The 21,719-nt window shown below is 39.2% G+C and overlaps 1 protein-coding gene across 3 annotated transcripts; it reads left to right on the top strand.

Annotated features, from left to right (window-relative positions):
* Nucleotides 1-2,111: 2,111 nt before the first annotated feature.
* tmx1 (thioredoxin-related transmembrane protein 1) lies at nucleotides 2,112-21,188 on the top strand. 3 transcript variants are annotated; one of them, XM_041214778.1, is made up of 9 exons: nucleotides 2,112-2,300; nucleotides 2,632-2,747; nucleotides 4,657-4,702; nucleotides 10,096-10,224; nucleotides 11,798-11,843; nucleotides 12,758-12,859; nucleotides 13,701-13,749; nucleotides 14,412-14,481; nucleotides 18,659-21,188. In XM_041214778.1, the coding sequence occupies exons 1-8, from the start codon at nucleotides 2,140-2,142 to the stop codon at nucleotides 14,456-14,458; spliced, it is 696 nt and encodes a 231-aa protein (XP_041070712.1). In that variant the 5' UTR covers nucleotides 2,112-2,139; the 3' UTR covers nucleotides 14,459-14,481; nucleotides 18,659-21,188. The 3 variants fall into 3 exon arrangements, with proteins under 3 accessions (XP_041070712.1, XP_041070710.1, XP_041070711.1); XM_041214776.1 differs by lacking the exon at nucleotides 13,701-13,749; XM_041214777.1 differs by lacking the exons at nucleotides 10,096-10,224; nucleotides 13,701-13,749.
* The last annotated feature ends 531 nt before the right edge of the window (nucleotides 21,189-21,719 follow it).

Here is a 21,719-nt window from a genome sequence, read left to right as displayed (position 1 = left end):
ACCTCCTTTCCAATTCCCCCCCTTTTTTTTCCAATAATTTATCAATATTTTGCTTTTCCCACCTACTTCCATTATTTTTAAATGTATTTCCATCCATTGTTTTATATCTACCTTTTAGCCTTTTTTGATTCCTTCACCCCACCCCATCCCCACTAGTGCTATCTGCACCTTGCTTGTCCTGCTATCTACCCTTAATGAGACCTTTTAGCACATTTCTTAGCTAATATCAGCACCATCAACAAATCTTTGTCCTTTTGTCTGTGACATCTTTTGGTTATCTCCACCTATCACTGGCCCTCTATTCAGCTCTACTTGTCCCACCCTCCCCTTAAACCAGCTTCTATTTCACCTCTCTTCTAGTTTTACTTAGTTCTGTTGAAGGGTCATTTGGACTTGAAACATTAACTGTGCTCTTCTCCGCAGATGCTGCCAGACCTGCTGAGTTTTTCCAGGTATTTTTGTTTTTGTTTCTGATTCTGATACAGTCTGGTTCTGATTCTGAAATTGAGGTTCTGATACAGTCTGGTTCTGATCCAATCTGTTTCTGTTGCAGTCAGATTCTGTTACAGTCAGATTCTGCTACAGTCTGGTTCTGATACAACCTTGATCTGACACAGTCTGGTACAGTTACAGTCTGATTCAGTTACTGTCTGGATCTGTTACAATCTGATTCTATTACAGTCCAGTTCTGTTAGTCTGTTCTAGTAAAGTCTGATTCTAATACAGTCTGATTCTGATACAGTCTGATTCTGATACAGTCTTGTTCGGATATGGTCTGATTCAGTTACAGTGTGATTCTGTTACAATCTGATTCTGTTGCAAACTGGTTCTAATACAGCATTGTTCTGATACAGTCAGATTTTGCTACAGTCAGATTCTGCTATGGTCAGATTCTGATACGGTCTGGTTCTGTCACGGTCTGGATCAGTTACAGTACAGGCACTTAACAGCCTTCCAGACTGAATATTGAGTTCAACAACTGTAGATCATGAACTCTCTCCTCCATCCCCACCCCCTTTTTTCTAATATTTTACATAGATTTTTCTTTTCCCACCTATTTCCATTATTTTTAAATGTATTTCCATCCATTGTTTTATCTCTACCTTTTAGCCTATTTCGATCCCTCCCCCACACCCCACCCCCACTAGGGCTATCTGTACCTTGCTTGTCCTGCTTTCTACCTTTAATATCACCTTTTAGCACATTTCTTAGCTAATAACACCACAGTCAACACCTCTTTGTCCTTTTGTCTATGACATCTTTTGGCAATCTCCACCTATCACTGGCCCTCTATCCAGCTCTACCTGTCCCAACACCCCCCTCCCCACCTTAAACCAGCTTATATTTCACCTGTTCTATTTTTCCTTAGTTCTGTTGAAGAGTCATTCAGACTCGAAACGTTAACTGTATTCCTCTCCGCAGATGCTGTCAGACCTGCTGAGTTTTTCCAGGTATTTTTATTTTTGTTTTTGTTTTGGATTTCCAGCATCTGCAGTTTTTTGCTTTTATTTTATATGTTACAGTCTGGTTCTGTTACAGTTTGAATCTGATACAGCCTTGTTCTGACAGTCTGGTACAGTTACAGTCTGATTCAGTTACTGCCTGGTTCTGTTACAATCTGATTCTATTACAGTCTGGTCCTGTTACGGTTTGGTTCTGATACAGTCTGGTTCTGATACAGTCTTGTCCTGATATGGTCTGATTCAGTAACAGTGCGATTCTGTAACAACCTGATTTTGTTACAGTCAGGTTCGGATACAGTCTGATTTTGATACAGTCAGTGTTACAGTCCGATTCTGTTACACTCTGGTTCAGCTACGGACTGATTCTGATAGTTTGGTTCTGTTACCTGAAAGTAAAATGCTGTGGATGCTGGAAATCTGAAACAAAAACAGAAAATGCTGCAAAAACTCAGCAGGTTTGGCAGCATCTCTCTTCACGGATGCTGCCAGGCCTGCTGAGTTTTTGTAGCATTTTCTGTTGTTATTTCTGGCCCAGTGACAGTCTAGTTGTATTACAGTCTGGGTTCATTCTGCCCAGTCCCTGGAGTGCTCGGTTCCAACAGCTCATTGCAACTGCGCATGTCACTGGGACAGCCGCGAAAGACATGCGCAGTGCGCGAAGGAAGCATCAAGGAAGATGGCGGCGGCAGGGGCCCCGGGGCGGCTGAGGCTCAGATTGACACTGCTGCTGGCCGTGTTCATGTCAGTACCGGCAGTACAAGCCAAGAAGAGCCTGGTCAAAGTCATCACCGACCACAACTGGAGAGAGATCTTGGAGGGGGAGTGGATGGTGGAGTTGTGAGTGGCCGGGAGCTGGGGCTTGGGGGAGGGGGGAGAGGGCGCGCCCGTGTCCGTATCATTTACAACAAGTTATGTGAATAACTTGGTCCTGAGAGGAAGTCAGCGAGGCTAAAAATGCAGTGAGATGAAACCACATGTCAGGGCCGGTGACTTGCAACCAAAGCATCTGAGGACAGTCACTGTCAATAGTCACAAGCCCCGCATTTTTCAACTAAAAGTAATTAAAAAAACATAATTTGGGGGGAGGGGGTGGTGGTTGCCGTCCGTGTTTGTTATAATACTGTAGTTATGTGCACGTGTTAAACCATGTGTTTACTTTAATCTCCAGCTATGCCCCCTGGTGTCCTGCCTGCCAGCATCTTCAGTCTGAATGGAATGAGTTTGCAGAGTGGAGTGATGACCTGGGTGTCAATGTTGCCAAAGTGGATGTAACCGAGCAGCCAGGTATTTTTCATCACTAATGGTATCATTGCACATAAACAGTATTTTGCTGTGGGGAACAAAGCCTGCCTCTAATCTTGTGCAAAAGAATCAACCTTCAGAAGTGTTAATGAGTTAAAGGACTGACTATTATTTCTACTCTTGAGAAGAACAACAACATGTTTTCACACAACGGGGAGATATTTTATCCAGCTAGTATTAAGCCAGTGTTTCTGAAGGTTGTTGGGCTTTGCGAATGGAAAGTTGTCTCAAGTGGTGTTCCACAGGGCTCAGTGTTGGGACTCTTGCTGTTTGTGTTATATATTAACGATTTGGACGTGAACGTGGGGGGCACGTTTGGAAAATTTGCAGATGACACAAAGATTGGCCGAGTAATGGATAGTGTAGAGGATAGCCACAATCTCCAAAACGATATAGATGGGTTGGTGGAGTGGGCGGTAAAGCAGCAGATGGATTTTAACATGGAGAAGTGTGAGGTCATACATTTAGGGAAGTCAAACAGTTACAGGGATTACAAAATAAATGGGAATATACTAAGAGGGGTAGAAGAAGTGAGAGATCTTGGCGTACAAGTACACAGGTCCCTGAAGGTAGCATTTCAAGTAGACAAGGTTGTAAAGAAGACATATGGAATGCTCTCCTTCATTGGTAGAGGTATAGAATATAAAAGTAAGGATATAATGTTTGAATTGTATAAAACACTAGTGAGGCCACAACTGGAGTATTGTTTGCGGTTCTGGTCACCACATTAAAGGAAGGACGTAATAGTTCTGGAGAGAGTGCAGAGGAGGTTTACAAGAATGTTGCCAGGGTTAGAAAAATGTAGCTATGAGGAGAGATTGGATAGGTTGGGGTTATTTTCCTTAGAACAAAGAAGGCTGAGAGGTGACGATTGAGGGGTACAAAATTATGATGGGAATAGATAGAGTGGACAGGATAAAATTGTTTCCCTTGGTGGAGAGTTCTAGAACCAGGGGACATAGATTCAAGATAAGTGGCAGAAGGTGTAGGGGGGCATGAGGAAGAACTTTTTTATGCAGAGGGTAGTGGGTGTCTGGAATTTGCTGCCTAAGTTGGTGGTAGAGGCAGAAACTTTAAACTCTTTTTAAAAGTATCTGGATCTGCACCTAAAGTACTGTAAGCTGCAGGGCCGGGTGCAGGAAGGTGGGATTAGAAAGGGCACCTGGGTGTCCTCGGGCTGGCATGGACAAAGTGGGCTGAATGGCCTCTTTCTGTGCTGTAACTTTTCTATTTACATTCTATTATTTCAACTGCGAGGAGCATTATTACTGCTGATTTTCCATGTGGGTTAGCAGAATACATCAGATGGTTACAAGTGCACTTCTGGTTTCACTTGCTCATATTTTATTCTTGATGTAGTTGTAATCTGAGGAATATTCCTACTTTGGATATTGAGGTAGTTGCTACATTAAGCAACAGAAATAAAGTTTGTATTCCTTTTGTACTGGGGTAGGTGCCTTAAAGTTTCACAAGTATTGTTTTTGTCAGAAATCTGGTAAGAGTTTTATTTTTAAATCACTTGTCAGTATGCAGTGTTTGAAATATGGTACATTTTCTTCACCTTAGAATAACCAATTTTAATGTTGCTAGTTACAAAATCCAGCATAGAACCATTAATATGATGATATCTTGCTATTCCTTCATTTGTATAAGTCATGTGATGGAATAAAACTTTCAATTCTCCTCTGTTGAAAAATAAGAGAAATACAGTAAGCTTCTTGTAGGGCAGGATTCTGGTCGAGTAAGATTCTTGGGGAAACTGAATGCTTGGTAAAAGTTGGAAACACCTTCTGTAGGTGATGTTTAGCAATTTTTTCCCATGTATAAACTTGATATAAAAATCACTTAATTATTTTGCTGTGATAAGCATCCATCTTTTGTTTTGAAACAGGTTTGAGTGGTCGTTTCATTATTACTGCTCTTCCTACGATATACCAGTGAGTATATAATTCTCAGTTACAAGTGGGGCAGAAGAAAAATACAATGTTTATTTGCTTTGCAATTTTTACAAATATTTTTCATTGCCCTATTTAAAGTTATTTTTTGTATTATGTATCTGCAAATATATAAATCTTTAAGCACCATAATGATGTTGCAGAGCCTGTCTTTGAGGCTTTCGCCAAATGCTTTTCTTATTCTTAATATTAAAAATGACTTCCATAATTGACTCTGCACTCCTTATGAGTCAGAATGTGATTTTATGTGCACAATATCTGGGTGTGTAACATTACCCAAAGTTGAATAGAAACCATAATTGCTGCAACGCTTTCCCAGCCTTAGGGTATCAGATACATGTCTTCAATATAAACCAGGAATCAACTTTATCAAAAGTAAAAATGAGATAGTTGAAGGAAATCAGCACAGAACATGTAATTTAATTAGCAAATGTTGACTTACCTCTGAGCTACAATAGCAAAAGGTGTGGTATTTTGCTAACTCTCTGCAGTACAGAACTTGACCCAGCACCTGTGACATTTTTCATACATAAGCTTCTTCACTATTGTGAAGTGTCTAAGTCTCCTTATTTAAGGAAGGATGTCAATGCGTTAGAAGCAGTTCAGAGGTTTTCTAGACTAATACCAGGAATGGGCAATTTGTCTTATGAGGAAAGGTTGGACAGGTTAGGCTTGTATCCACTGGAGTTTAGAAGAGTAAGAGGTGACTTGATTGAAACTTTTAAGATCCAGAGGGGTCTTGACAGGGTGCATGTAGAAAGAACATTTCCTCTTGAGGGAGAATCTCGAACTAGGGGTCACTGTTTAAAAATAGGAGGTCACCCATTTAAGACAGAAATGAGGAGAATTTTTTTCTCTCAGAGGTAGTGAGTCTTTGGAACTCCCTTACTCAAAAGGCAGTGGAAGCAGAGTCTTTGAATGTTTCAAGGCAGAGGCAGATACATTCTTGATAAACAAGGGGGTGAAGGGTTACTGGAGATAGGCGGGAGCTTACAGCCAGATCAGCCATGAGCTTCTTGAATGTCGGAACAGGCTCAAGGGGCTGCGTGGCCTACTTCTGCTCCTAATTCACATGTACATCTTGCTGTCTGGGAAAGGTGCTGCAACCTAACCCCTACATCCAGAGACATCCTGTGAGGCCTTTTCCAGTCAACAGAACTGGATTATCTTATCAATGAGACATTTTGGGAATGGCGATCAACATTTGAAAGACGCAAAGGTACTCAGCGGTCTTTTGAGCAGCTGACTCTGATAGCCTGGCCACAACGAATGGGATAGTGAAGCAATCAGTCCAGTGACAAACAGCTATAGGCCTGAAGAGAATCAACAAACAGAGTTGTTCAGATTATTGTTTATAGCCACCTGCTCTGACAAAACGCAGAAAGACTTCATGCCATAATTCCAACCACAGGATAGGACTGTGGATTCATTCCCAACCAGATTATGTTAGTTGCAGTAAACAAAATGGAAATGAACACACAAATGAATTTTTAGAACTATCTATATGATATTTACTTTGCAAAAACTATCCATCACAGGATCTTCTAAAGGTTTGCTTAGATAACTGGTCAATACTGTTATCTGATTCATTACCCATAATTCTTAAATACTTTAATTTATGTCCTTGTAGCTACTCCTACCAGGAGATCTGCACTTCATGACTAACTATGGGGCATATACTATTGTGAGGTTCCAGACTCTTCACAGATGTCTGGCCACTCACCTTACTATGCGTCATGACCGTGCCCTACATGTGTCATACATCTTGCTGGTCTCTGCCTTCTGATCCATTGTCCTACTAACTTTTTAGGTTCTTCAGCCTTATCCGCTGTTCCCAGACTTCGTGCACTTAGAAGGGGTGATGTTCCCACACCATACCAGATGAAGCTGATCGATCCTTCCATAAAACCATAGAAAAGTTACAGTGCAGAAAGAGGTCATTCAGCCCATTGTGTTTGCGCTGGCCAAAAAAGAGAAAAAAGAAACTAGCCGCTCATCTTAATCCCACTTTCCAGCATCTGGTCCGTAGCCTTGCAGGTGTCAGCACTTCAGATGCAGATCCAGGTACCTTTTAAATGAGTTGAGCATTTCAGCCTCAACCACCAACTTAGGCAGTGAATTCCAGATGTCCACCACTATCTGGGTGAAAAGGTTTTTCCTCATGTCCCCTCTAATCCTTCTACCACTCAACTTAAATCTATGCCCCCCCTGGTAATTGACCCCTTAGCTAGGGGAAACAAGTCTTTCCTGTCTACCTTATCTAGGCCCCTCATAATTTTGTTCACCTCAATTAGGTCACCCCTTAGTCTCCGCTGTTCTAAGGTAAACATCCCTAGCCTATCCAATCTCTTCTCATAGCTGCAATTTCCAAGCCCTGGCAACATTCTTGAAAATCCCCTCTGCACTCTCTCCAGAGCAATTATGTCCTTCCTGTAATGTGGCAACAGAACTGTACACAAAAGTCCAGCTATGGCCTAACCAACATTTTATACAGTTCCATCATTGCATAACTGCTTTTGTATTCAATACCTCGCCCAATAAAGGAAAGCATTCCATATGCTTTCATGACCATTTTGTCCAACTATCCTGCCACCTTCAAGGACCCGTGGTCAGGCACTACAAAGTCTCTCACTTCCTCAACCTCCCTTAATAACTTCCCGTTCATTGAGCATTCCCTTGCTTTGTTTGCCCTCCCCAAATGCATTACCTTACACTTTTCCAGATTGAATTCCATTTGCCACTTTTCCTCTCACTCAACCAAACCATTGATATCATTCTGGAGTCGACAGCTCTCCGCTTCACTATCAACTAGACAGCCAATTTTTGTGTCATCTGCAAATTTGCCTCCCACATTTAAATCTAAATCATTAATATATACAACAAGCAGCAAGGCCCCCAACACTGAGCCCTGTGGAACACCACTGGAAACTGTTTTTCATTCATAAAAACATCCATTACCCTTTGTCTCCTGTCACTGAGCCAATTTTGGATCCAGCCTACCACCTGCCCCTGTATCCCGTGAGATCTCACTTTACCGACCAGTCTGCCATGTGGGACCTTGTCAGATGCTTTACTGAAATCCATATAGACAACATCCACTGCACTACCTTTATCAATCCTTGTTACTTCCTCAAAAAATTCTATTAATTTAGTAAGACACGATCTTACCCTAACAAAATCATGCTGACTATCCTTGATCAATCCATGCATTTCTAAGTGACAATTTATCTTGTGCCTCAGAATTGTTTCCAATAATTTGCCCACCTCTGAAGTTAGGCTGACCAGCATATAATTTTCTGACCTATCCCTCGCACCCTTTTTAAATAATGGTACAATGTTCGCAGACCTCCAAACCACTGGGACCTTGCCTGTATCAGTGAGGATTGGAAAATGATCCTCAGAGCACCCAATATTTCCTCCCTGGCTTCCTTCAACAGCCTGGGATACAATCCATCTAGCTCTGGTGATTTATCCACCTTCAAGGATGCCAGTTCCTCCAGTACTTCCTCTCTCACTATGCTTATTGTATCTAATATTTCATACTCCTCCTCGTTAACTAGAATGTCTGCATCATCCCTCTCCTTAGTGAAGACAGAGATGAAGTACTTATTGAGAAGCCCTACCCATATCTTCTGCATCAACCCACAAGTTACCATGTACATCTCTGATAGGCCCTACCCTTTCCTTAGTTATTCTTTTGCCCTTAATATACTGGTCAAACATCATTAGGATTTTCTTTGATTTTAACTGCCAATATTTTTTTGTAAGCTCTGTTTGCTTTCCTAATTTCCATTTTTACTTCACCCCTGTACTTTCTATACTCCTCTCAGCTTTCTACAGTATTAAGTCTCCTGTGATTGTCATAAGCTTTTTTATTCTGCTTTATCTTGGCCTATAAGCTTGGATAACCAGGGGGCTGTAGATTTGGCAGTACCATGCTTTTTCTTTGTGGGTACATGTCTACACTGCACTCGTAGAATCGTACCTTTGAATGCCTCCCACTGATTTGACAGTTTTCCTTTCTAGCAGCTGTATTCAGTCCACTTTTGCCAGTTCACCTCTCAGCTATGTAAAATTTGTCTCCCCCCCAATTTAGAACTTTTACCCTTGTTCTGCCTTTGTCATTTGCATAATGATGCTAAATCTAACTATATTATGGTCACTATATCCAAAATTGGTTCCCCACTGCTGCTTCATTCACTTGCGCAGCTTCATTTCCTGAGACTAAATCTAGAATTGCGCCCCCTCTCCTTGTGCTTGTTAAGTGCTGGCTAAAAAAAGTTCTCGAATGCAGTTCAAGAATTTGGCATCTCCTGTGCCCTTCACACTGTTCGTATCCCAATTGATATTAGGGTAGTTGAAGGCCCCGTCGATTGCTGCCCTATTGTTTTTGCACTCAGAAGCATATTTGCTCTTCTAACTCCCACTATTTGGGGGTCTATAGTACACTCCTAGCAGTGTGGTTGTCCCTTTTTTTTATTTCTGAACTCAACCCATATGGCCTCATTTGATGCTTCATTTAGTATATCATCCCTTCTCACAGCTATCATTGATTCTTTAACCATTAATGCTACACCTCCACCTTTTTTATCCTGCTTGAAAACTTTATATCCAGGGATGTTGAGCTGCCATTTTTGCCCCTCCTTGAGCCGAATTTCCGTTACATTGATGATGTCATGCTGCTGTGTGTCCATCTGTGCCCTCAGCTCATTGGCTTTATTTACTGTGCTCTTTGCAGTTACATATACTTTTAACTGCCAATTTCCCGTGCTGTGCACTTTTTATCCTATGCTACTTCTGCCTTTCAGAGTCACTCACTAATTCTCCATCCCCCTTAGTTTTGCTGGACTATCGAGTCCCGATCCTGGGGTATGGCTGCTGGTGTGCACAACCAGTCACTTCGAGTCATAAGTGAGAGTTGTGGGACACTGGTTTCCCCTACCCACACTATTTTTGACATGGGTGTGTAACTTGCAGGGTGTCAAGGGTACTAGCTCTCTCAAACATCCCTCACACATACCCCAAAATGACATTGCCATAAAAAGCACAAGTAAACCTCTGCAATATGTTGCTATTTCAGGGCATCTTTAATATTATTACAAGTGTAGTGTATTTAATTAAAAACAAAGATTTCACACTCAGTATTTTTTGTTACACACAGGTTTACAATTACAATAATGTGTGTTGACAAATGAAATATTGTGGATACTGAGCGCAATTGCAAGATAATTAAATATTTGAGCATTTTGGATTATAGCTATTTTAAGTGGCATTTGTAATTTGAATCACCTTAACAGTTGTTTTAGTTTTGTCCAAACGTAAAATAATAAATCTATTTACTGAAACATTCTTAAGTTGCTTTTTTTCTTTTTCAGCTGTAAGGATGGAGAGTTTAGAAAGTATCAAGGCCCTAGAATGAAGAATGACTTTATTGACTTTATAGATGGAAAGAAATGGGAAGCCATAGAACCAATGTATTCTTGGTTAAGACCTTCCTCCTTTTTGTAAGTTTAAATAATCCAGAAGTCAGTACATGATTAGTATTTTCTAGTATGCTCAATTGATACTCCTAATTTTTAATGCTATTTAAATCATAATTTCTTAAAATTTTAAGTTAGGTTGCAAAATATTAATTCAAGAATTGGATCACCGGTTAAAATTTATTGAGATGTGTTTTATTATTTCCCAAGGTTGTCAGTTATCATTTGGATGATAATCACTGACTCTTTTGTGAATTTAATCGTATCCAGGAAATTTATTTGATTGGTCTTGGCCTTAAATAATTAGCGTAATTTTATAATTAAAATTTGAAGGGGGAAGTAAAATTAAAGTTAATTATTTCAAAAGTGCCTTGGAGTTAATTTAAAATTGTGATGTCTCATGCATAAAGAACAGAAAATTTATAAAGATTAGTTGTTTTGACTGTCACTTTGCTTCTCTTTTTGGTTACTTCTAGCAGAGCTAATTAAATTACATTGATCGGTGTGGATTTTAGTTGTCAACTTGATGTACGATCAGGCTTGTTGAAATGCTTAAAGGCATATATTGATGAAGTGCCATGCTTTGTTAGGTTTTGGAATAATGACTTCAGAGTTAAAAGTGGCATTAAAATCAGGTTTAGAATGGCTTTTTCACCTTTAGTTAGAAATAGACTGCTGTTAATAATTGGTTGATTTTTGACCAATGACATATTGTGAAAGAAACTGGAAGGAAGGCATGGGAGATGGTGATGACAATTGTGGGTGAACATCAAACATAGAGACAGTGGAAAATATTTGTGGATATTCCAAAGCAATATGGACCAACAGCTTTCAATTAATATACTGACAAAAGTTAGAATGCCTCCCCAAGTGGTGGATAAGCTTCCAGAGGCCACAAAATGGGATATAAAGTAAGCACTCGTCGAGAAAGAAGTGAGTTATAAATATACCCGGGGTGTCAGAAAGCTGTGTTAATTTAAAATTCTTTTTGGTACTGTCTGCACATCCACACACCTGATCTTTAATTAGTTAAGAACCTTTATTGTTTAACGATATTGGATGGGAGCCAGAAGCCATTCCTTTTGAAAGTTGGAGTCTTCAGATGTATTTGGATGGAATTTAGAGCCCAAACAAAACATTGAAGTGTTTTGTAGATTTCAATATTTTGTTAATTGAGCGTATTCCACTCATGCAGTTCAAATTAATGTGCTTAAAATAGAAGTTCTATTAATAGATAAGAACATAGAAGGGCAAAAAGGACATTCAGCCTGTCCAACTAATTTAGTCATCTCAGCATATTTAAGGATGTGATTTGACCTGTAGTGGGCCAACTCTTGGAGAAATATCCCAAGTCTGGTTGTGAAGAAGGCACTGAGACAAGGATGTTTTGGTAGAGATTGTTTATTGCAGAGTTTACTTCTCCACTCTAACAGGCCCTCTCCTTCCCGCTTCCCCACCCTTGGAATATCTCAGTGAAATTTTTATTTTCTGTATAAATTTGTAAAAGTTGGATATCCTAACTGTAGAGAGGTTTCTTTCTAAAATGTTTCAATCTCAATTGAATATTACTCACACCCTTCTTGTAATTCTATTGCAGGATGACTAGCATGTCAGCATTATTTCAGCTGTCCATGTGGATTCGTGTAAGTTATTTTAACTTTGACTCTTGGGTTAAGAATTCTGATGGTATAATACTGAATCATAGTTGTTACAATTGGGATATCTTTTTGTACCTGTGCATTAGGTTTTAGTGACTTGTGTACTCAGGCAGCCAAATCTCTTTCCTACTCCTAGTCTCTTACCACTTAGAAAATATTCTGATTTGTCATTCATGAGTCTGAAGTGGATGACCTTACAATTCCACATGTTAAGCTCGATCTGCAAGAATTTAGCCTATTTGATCTGTCCACGTTACTTTGCAACTCCCTACTCCCATCTGTGCAATGTATTGTGCCTGCATTGGTTATGTTACTCTTCTTTTGTCCAAGCTATTGATATATATAGTGAAAAGCTGAGGCTCCAGTACAGTTCTCTGGGGAACAACACTTGTCACATCCCATCAATCAGAGAATATTTCCTTTTGCTAATCCTCTCCATTCTTCTCCCAATTAATTACAATTCATGTTGGTATTGTTAAAAATTAATTTGAAGGATACAAAAGAGTAGTTATATGTATTTGGGGGAATATTTTGGTGAATTCTAGTTGATATTTAGAAGAGATTATAAACAGCTTCCTGGCCAATATTATTCTCACCTGCAGGAATATAATTGGAATGATTATATTTTCTGTGTGAAAATGCTTGGCCCCTCTTGATGAGATTCAGCAGCACAAATGAGATCAAAAACTCAGTAGCGCTGGGAACTAAACCCATGCATCTTACTGCTCTGGCGTGCCACGTTGATATTGGGTACCTTATTTTCCATTTCATAACCTAGAAGCTTATTTTTGGCAAAAGAATGTATGCAGTTCTGTCTATTGCCAGTGACTTAGTTGTATTATCTTGACAGATTTTGGTTGCAATGTTGAATAGCATTAGAATGTTTGTTTATTTTTCAGCATTGTCACAATTACTTCACTGAAGTTATTGGCATACCAGTTTGGGGATCATATGGCATTTTTGCTTTGATAACACTTTTTTCTGGTCTTGCGCTTGGACTGGTAAGATTTATAAATTTGCGTTTTTATAGATTATTCTTTTTAAGCCATAGTTCAGGCTTGCAAGATGTTTTCAAATTGATAAAGGATTAGTTATTTGCAGCTTATGAATGGTTACATCAGAAAGTCACGGAAATAAGCATCTCAATATTAAAGAATGTTATTGTCATAGTGTACTGAATCAACCTGTTACATTTGTTTGATTTTTAGCTGTGATAGAAATTGAGAGGAGATGGAATTTTCAGCATTTCCATTATGTCACGAGAACTGCTCACCTCTCTGAGACAATTGTTCATTTTAAAATCCTGCAACTGACCGAAGTTACAAGCAAGTCTAGTTCAAAAATCCTTTACCTGCTTATAGTTTAAATCAACATTTTTGTGACACCCCCTCACCCCTCTCAATTGTTTTGAGATGTGAGTGTTAATAGCATTAACTTGTGCTCTACTGGTGCTACTCGTCAGCCACTGTTGAACACTGTTGTATGTGTTAAAGACGTTGAGCTGCTGAGATGAGCATTAATAGGAAGGCCATAGGTATTATTTCAAATTATTATCAATGGATGAAGAATTATAGAGCTATAAATGTAAAACTAACTGACAAATAGTAGTTTGGAGCAGGTATGTGTAATGTTAGGATTGAGATCAATTGTCAGGTTGTCTCATTTTTTGTAGCTGGTAATCTTGTATTTGTAAAAATGTGATTACTGTTGATGCCTGAGGGTTGTAATGAAGTGGCATTTAGCTACGCTGAATAATTTGATGTCTTTGGCTTGACAGCTACATGGGTAGCTGCAGTTTTGTAAGACTAATGATGAACATTTTTTCTTTTGGCCCACTTGCAGAATCCTTTGAACTGGCAAATGTGCTTTAAAAAATCTGCACATGAAGGAGGTACATCAGAAAAAGGATTAAATAATTTTCAATTCTATTTACATCACATCGGTGTTTTTAATGGCAACTATGCAAACTAGACTTTGTGATGCCTCTGTAGTCAGAGCTACTTTATCTTGATGTCTATGACCATTGGGTGCTTTGTGTGCCACTTAATTCAGATTTGCCAAGTTGGGTCTAGCTGTAAATAACTGAAATCTTGGACCGTAGGCAGGCTAGCAATACACTTCGTGTCTTTCCCTACCAATGGGGCAGGTCCCCGCCTGATTGTCAGCAATAAGTATGGCTTTGCATTTGTGCATGGGGAGTTATATGTTGTTGTCAATCCAACTTGCTGTAAGAACATAGGATATTAGACAGCAAACCAGGTTATGTGGCAGAAGTGCACAACTGCCTTGGATAGAAAAACTTCAATATAAATGAAGATTGAGTATCAGTTAGTGCAATTCAAGTATGTCATATTGTATTGGAATCACTAAAATCTAATAATGAAATGACTAAACAAATTCACACGTGCTTCATGTAGTATTATGCTTTCTTACCTAGCAGCAACTAAAACCCATGGTTAAAAAGTGGTTAACTTTTGGTATAGTTCACCAAAATAAAAGCATGAAGGTGATAGCTTATTTAATTTGAGTTTTTAAATTCTGCATCTGTTTTAGATTCTGGTGTTTGTGGCAGATTGTGTGTTACCATCTCGACGATATAAGCACCAACCGCATTGTTCTCAAAGTGAGTCCACCGTTTCTTTTCAAAATGCTTGCAGTAATGTTTGTAACATTTGAAGTAGCTGACTGTACTGTACATTGCCAAGTTCATAATAAGTGTGTAAGTTCGCTAGAGGAAGCTGGTTTTTGAGATCTGATTACCTTTCAGATTTAATTATCCTATGGCTCTATTGTGTAATATTGTTCAAGGTTCTCTAATGTTAACAAATAGATTTAAGCAGCTACGACTACTATATATTTTTTATTCATTCATGGGATGTGGGCATCGCATTTATTGCCTTTGTTCAGAGGGTCTGAACATTGCTGTGGTTCTGGAGTCACATGTAAACAGGTAAGGATGGCAGATTTCCTTCCCTAAAGGACATTAGTGAACCAAATGGGTTTTTACAACAATTGACAATGGTTTCATTGTCATCATTAGACTTTTAATTCCAGATTTTTATTGAACTCAAATTCCACCATTTGAACCTGGGTCCCCAGAGCATTACCCTGGGTCTCTGGATTACCGGTCCAGCAGCAATACCACTACACCATCGCCTCCCTGATATTTTACCTACCACTCAAGATCTGAGCCCATTATGATCCCTTCACTTCTGTCATCTCCTCTTGATATTATTCAATCTTGTTACCCTTCATTTTTTTCCCTGTAGGGTACTTTGGCCCCCAATTCCTACCCCAGAAGAGGTCTTGTGGCTTATTTGGTAGTGTCCCTGCCTTTGAGCCAGAAGCTCTGGGTTCAAGTCCCACTCTAGGACTTGAAAGCAAATGCTGGAACTTTGAAATGAAAACAGAAAATGTTGGGAAATCTCAGCATCTGTGGAGAGAGAAACAGGGTTAATGTTTTGAATTTGTATGACTCCGCTTCCGGGCTCTGATTTTATTCCACTCTAGGTCTTGTTGGCTATAATGTTGCAACACTTGCCCAGCATACCTGAAAGGAGAGTGGAGAAGTGTGTGAAGATGCTAAACAAACAATCCCTATCCCAATCCATTAGCACTCGACTGCTTTCTGGCTCTTATGCCCGCTTGGAAAACACACCTTCTGTACCTCTCTTAGTATCCTCTGAGTTGCCCATTGTGATACCCACTGCTGTCTCCTTATAAGCAATAATACCAGCTGCATCAGCGTCCTTTCTTACCCAAATTCTCACTAGTGAGAGTTTGCTTACTTGCTGCTTCCTGTTCTTATTGTCAGAGCATCAACCATTATCTTTGCTCGTGAATAATGCTCTTGGCATATAGAATCATACTGTGGATAATTGCATTGATATAGCTTTGAATTAAACTTACCTCAATGGATGCATCTTGTCCTTGCCTGGCTATACTTTCCACCACCTGCCCAGCTCAAACTACCATCGTGGCAAATGACTTATATCAACAAATCAAATGTCACTTCTCCAAATCAACTGGCATTTTTCCTTTCTTCCAGTACCCAACGTCCTCGACCCATCCTGAATTTCTTGGAGGGGTATCCTGCCTCTTTTCTTCGCTTAGCCTCTGCACTGAGCGACTCCTCATCCACTGTGATATCAATCTCCACCTTGTTTTTCTTCTTTGATTTCACTACCTCTTCCAGCTCCTTCCATATTTAACTTCCATCTCAGTACTCTCAGCCCACCCTCTCATTGTCATCTCATGTGAGCTGTCTTCCTCCGTGATCTCAGTCATAGATGAGGATATCTCCTACCACTTCTTTGTATTCATAAACTTTGCTGTTTTTGATCTGCTTACTCACTTGTCATTTTAAAGCTCTTGTCCCGCAGTAGAATATTAATTCTCTACCGCCCTGTATGGCCATAACCTTCACTCATTCAAGTCCAAGGAGGACAGACCAGAACATATCTAGTGCATAATTGGTTTATCCATCAATCAGCAGATCTGGCTGGCCTACATGATGTAGTGTTGGGCTTTAGTATTCTTTGTCAAAACTGTTCAATCCTCCAGGATCATAATCCTGGCTTCTTTCCTTCACTAAAAGAAGCCAGGATTATGATCCTGGAGATTTTTCAACAGAGGGGTTGTGACAGGTTTTTACAGTGAGGGTGAGTACTGTGCCTTTGAAAGACCTGAGGAAAGGGAACCATCAACTAGCATCAGCACCAGGTAGGGAAGCTGGGTGGTGAGTAGTTTAGTGGGACGAGGATCAAGGGAGGAGGAGGTGAATTTCATGGATATGCTCGCAGAGGGCATGAGCAGAGATATAAAAAAGAGAGGCAGGATCAAGGACATGGTAAGAAGGAACCTTGGTGTACATTTGGTTTGGTGGGCAAAGGGAAGTGGGAATGCAACAAAAGCAACTTATTGGGTGGCCTCAATCTTTGTCTCTTCTCTCCTGCACCCTCCACAAGTGTGAGGAGAGTGATTTCTTTATCATTAAGATTGAGGGCACCCAATAAGTTGCTTCTGTTGAATTACCACTTCCCTTTGCCCAAATGTACCCCAAGGCTCCTTATTACCATATCCTTGATCCTGCATCTCTTTCTTATATCTCTGCTCATGCCCTCTTCAAGCTTGTCCATGAGATTCATCTCCTCCTCCCTTGATCCTGGTCCCACTAAAGTGTTCACCACCCAGCTTCCCTACCTGGTGCTGATGCTAGTTGATGGTTCCCGTTCCTCAGGTCTTTCAAAGGCATGATACTCACCCTCACTGTAAAAACCTACCACAACCCTTCTGTTGAAAAATCTCTAGTGTTTCTTCATACAAGTTTCAGACTATGCAATGCCAACCAAACAGGTCTTTTTGTTGAGAAACTAATGGGAGAGGTGTCTAGGTAAAGAGTACAGCGATCAAACTACTCTTTTTAAAAAAAGCTATTTTGTAGAAGGGAATGATACTTCCTCAGAAACAGTTAAAGAATAGATTGCGTGCGAAGTGCACATCTCGCCCTTTGCGATAATAAAACATTGTCATGGTGGAGGAAAGTGAGGTGTGGGTGTCACCTCCCCCATTGTGACAAAGGATATCGTCTTAAAGAAGAAGCTGCTATTTGTGTTGTATAAAACCCCAAATAATTTGAAAAGCAAACCACTTGTGTTCAATTTAGAAATTGATCAAAGTCGCGATAATATTATTTTCTGTGGAGAAGATGATAACTGCTGGTGTCCTGAAAGTGGAGGCCAATTATAAATAGAAAGCTCTCTGCTCTTTGAAAACAATTATTATACCTTGTGTGCCATCACAGACTTTTCTTTAAGCTGCAAGTGGTTTTGAAGCCAAAATAGTCTATCCTAGGAACTGCCTGTTAGTGCTGGTGAAGAGGGTGAGAATGTCAGATTCAGGATATCTAAACAATTGACTTCTAAACTCTTGTAATTAAAATGAAGTGTATTGTACTGAATTCACAATATCCAAAAAGTTATAAAAAGAGGTAAATATACTCTCAGCTGTCTGTAATTTCTTGTTGCCATATTTTAAAACTGCTGGTTGGCTGTAGTAAGATCAAATATTTTGTTGCCCTCTTTTCCCCCAATGCAACCATGAGTGGAGGGCTTTGGTAATCAGAGAGTAGAAGGGTTTGAAAAACGACTGGATGAATAACAATTGTCCTAATCTTGCCCCAGGTGTCTTCTCAACTGTTGGAAGCTTGAGAGAGATAACTTTGGGCCATTGGTCTTTCCTGTTGACTTTTCGTTGTAGAATTTTTTGTAAATATCATACAAGAATATAGGGGCGCAAAAGTATACGAGACTTTTCTGAAACAGGACAGGCTAATTGGCCACCTTTTACCTGTTAATTTACCTGCTTACAATATTCCATTTATATGGCATTTTCTAATAACTAACACACTGATTTTGCATATTTTGATCCTTCTAAAATTCAAGTAACGTGATTGCTTCCTGCACCCTTGTTTTATGTAACATGATAATAAATTATCCTATATACAGGACATTTAAACATTGAGGAATGTATACACAAGATTTCAAAGAAATACTTCTTTGTAATCATTGATTTTAAGATGCTTGAGTCTCCTGATGTGAACAATTTTTGTTGTTTATATTGCAAGAAGATAGTTTTCACTGGTAAGAAAAGTCAGATGGTGTTGAACAATTTACTGCGTGAAATTCATGGTTGTACCATAATATAACAAGGCGACCTCTGTTATCCGTTAATCCCATGAATTTATATTTTTGTTAACTGTTGAGTGAAAATTTTACAAATGTGTTTTTTTTAATTTGAAGAAAAAATGTCGCTAACCAAGCCACTGAAGCCACAGGATGGGCATTTTCAGGAAGAGGATGATGAAACTGAAGATGACCTGTGCTCACAAGCAAAAGAGAGCAGTAGTAGAACATTTGAGAAGGCTGTGCTGAAGGATTGTGGAGATTACTTACAGGACTCTGTGCGAAAACGTACTATGGAGTACACCAGCAGAGCTGATGACTCCTGATTCTAATAACAGACTAAAACAGAAATGTGACTGAAGCTACAGTGCTTCTGAAAGGCGTTCAACAGTTTGGTTAAACAGTGGATTTATGAACCAAGGCAATACTAAAGTGTGAGATTATCTTTGGTGGGTAGCAGTGTTGTACTAAGCTTGCTTTGGTTGCAGCAAAACTGAGAAGCTAGTGAAAATGAACTTTGCATGCTCCTTTAAGCCTTCCACACTTCTTGGTTATATAGACACCATGTTGCTGAGCCCTTTGTTGTGATGGAAGGCTTGAAGTGGAGCAATTATAAAATTACTTTGGTGGTATCCTTGACCGAAATATTAAAGTTCAAATTTTCCAAGCTACTTTTCAAAACACCAGCTTAAAAATGACTTGTTGACTAACTGTACCTGCTCATAAAGAAATTATTTCTGCAGTATTACAGAAAACAGCTGTTTGATATGCTCTAGAACAATGTCTTTTCTCTACCAATTTTGCTTACTTTTATTTCCATCGAAACACTAGAGCTGATTTTGCAAAACTCATATGTAGCTAGTGATCAACTCATTTAGAATTTCAGCTTATTAGCTAATACATGAATTCAAAATCCCTATAACCTTGCATTTCAATTTGGTCCAAACCTTTTGTCTTTCCACCTGCCCTACATTCATTTAAATTTGTCATCCTAGGTTCAACCTTCCTGTCCTGTATTAAAATTTCTTTCTTTTGATTAACTGAGTGTTCAAAGGCTCAAGTCCTTACCATAATATAAACGCTAGGTCAACATATCAAACCAGACTATTCATTTATGAACATTCAAACCTAGAAACATGAGTGGCAGGAATAGATCAGCTGGACAATCATGCCACCCATCATGCTGTCTAATTGTAAAAGTATGACTTTTTAGAAATCAAGTGAAAATAATCATTGCTGGTCCAAACTTCAGTGAATTCTTCCAAGTGTTTTCTCATTTTATAATATTATGAGGGACAGGAGTTTTTATATTTTGTTTAATTTTTATTTAGTATAAATAGTGTCCCTGATGGTTCAATGAGCAAATGGCTTATATTGCACAGCACTGAGCTACATAGATCAAGAGCACCTTGGTCTTTGGTGAGTGACCTGATCTGTGTGAGGCTTAGGGTTTTGATTGAATTGGGCATTATAAGTAGCTTCAGTATCCTTTTGTTAAGGAAGGGAAAAATCAACCAGGCTTCCTCTTGTGATTGCTACCTGTGATTCCTATATCCCGGGGCCATTTTGGACTTGACCGTAATGGCCTACACTGGCAAGTAACTCATTGACACTCAGAGTTCAAGCTCAGATATAAATGATGGCCACACATAGGATATTGGAAGAATACTGGAATCAGTAGAAATATACTGAGCATGCCACTGAAAGGTGTAATGAGACAACCTTTTGATCAGGAAAAAGATGCTGCCTTTTAATCTACTGTTTAATAAAGGGAATGGGATGTATAAAAGTTTCAGGTACTAGCATTCCACTCCACTGTACAAATAGTACCTCAAAAATGTTTAGCTTCTCACTCAGGCACTCAGTGCTGGCATCAGTAAAGCATCCTTGCTTTAAAAAACACCTTACAGTTTGAAGGGGGCATGTGTTTTCATTTAAGGACTTGGGGTTTATTTTGTGTTGGGGAAAGCACCAACCAGCTTACAGTGTTTATTTGTGTTCAGAAATGTTTTCAATGTGCACAGAATCAGCTCCTGAAGTGTCCCTTTTTTTGTAGAATAGATTCAAAATATTATAATCTTTTATATTTTTAGTTTAGAGTTAAAACTCTTAGTGCCATAAAAATCTGGTGTGCTGGTCAGAGCTGCTGCTTTGAATGCCCGACATTAAGTTCTCCTTAAATAATACTCCCAGGTATGCAGAGAATAAACATCTGCACGAGCATGATCCATACACTGGACTTGTTAAAAGTTTTGTTTGCTATGATGTACCATTTTTATAGCCACATCAGATATATTTAGCTGACAGAAGTACGTGTGAACCTTTTGAACTTTATTGGATATACTGGAATCATAGACTAATTGTAAAGTCCGCTCATTATTTACAACTTTGAGAACATATTTGCACATGGGTAATAGGCTTCTTGAGTAGATTTTTTTTTCTTGTTGATGGGGAGTTTCTGTTTAAAAAGGGACTTTGATGGAAAACAATTTGTAAATAGTTTTGTTCCAACAATATTGTTGTAAATTTGTAGAAGGTGCCTAATATAAAATATTATGTTGGGCTGACTTTCTTTCCTAAGTTATCTGTGCTGAGATTGTAAGGTCCTTTTTGTCACTAATTCATATAAAGCTATTTCTTCCAATTATTTTTTGTTTGTTTCTCCTTGTTCCTTTAAATTCTGAAAGGTTAAAAAAACTTAATGATTTTGCATTTAATTACTGTAAGCAAGTTGCAGTGCAATAATCTTCTGGCTTGGAAAGTGGATCTGCTTGCAATCTAATTGAAATTAAAAAAATTAATGATGTGCAATGGATTGCTAATAGTTGAGTGACAAACATGAGCATACAGTAAATTCTGAGTCAAATCCCGGGGAACCACCTTGAAATTTGGGCTAAGCAGAGCTTCGTGATAGCTGTGGAGGCCCAGTGTGCCACATGAATGTGTGTCTATGTAACCCAATATGCCTCCAAACACAGTCTATTTGAAATGCTACCTATTGAGCCATTGTGGTGATGCATTAAGCACCACCCTAATATGGTGGTGTGAGTGTGTGAAAAGAATAAAAGATCTTTATTTCATTTGTTCAGTGAAAGTCATGCTTTTTTTCGTTGTGAGATTTAGCAATGCATCACAGCTTATAAGCTGTGCCTTATCTTATATCAGTCCAACCATTCAT

The sequence above is a fragment of the Carcharodon carcharias genome, chromosome 20 (assembly GCF_017639515.1).
Source record: "Carcharodon carcharias isolate sCarCar2 chromosome 20, sCarCar2.pri, whole genome shotgun sequence".
Lineage (NCBI taxonomy): Eukaryota > Metazoa > Chordata > Chondrichthyes > Lamniformes > Lamnidae > Carcharodon > Carcharodon carcharias.
The sequence above is the reverse complement of the archived record's forward strand: the minus strand, read 5'-3'. Positions and strand labels throughout refer to the sequence as shown.

What these genes read in the sequence shown, in the direction of transcription:
- tmx1 (XM_041214776.1), top strand. Translation starts at nt 2,140, where the DNA reads ATGGCGGCGGCAGGGGCCCCGGGGCGGCTGAGGCTCAGATTGACACTG. An exon ending in CTGGTCTTGCGCTTGGACTG is followed by an intron (nt 12,860 to 14,411) that starts GTAAGATTTATA and finishes CATCTGTTTTAG; the next exon opens with ATTCTGGTGTTTGTGGCAGA. An exon ending in CCAACCGCATTGTTCTCAAA is followed by an intron (nt 14,482 to 18,658) that starts GTGAGTCCACCG and finishes TTTAATTTGAAG; the next exon opens with AAAAAATGTCGCTAACCAAG.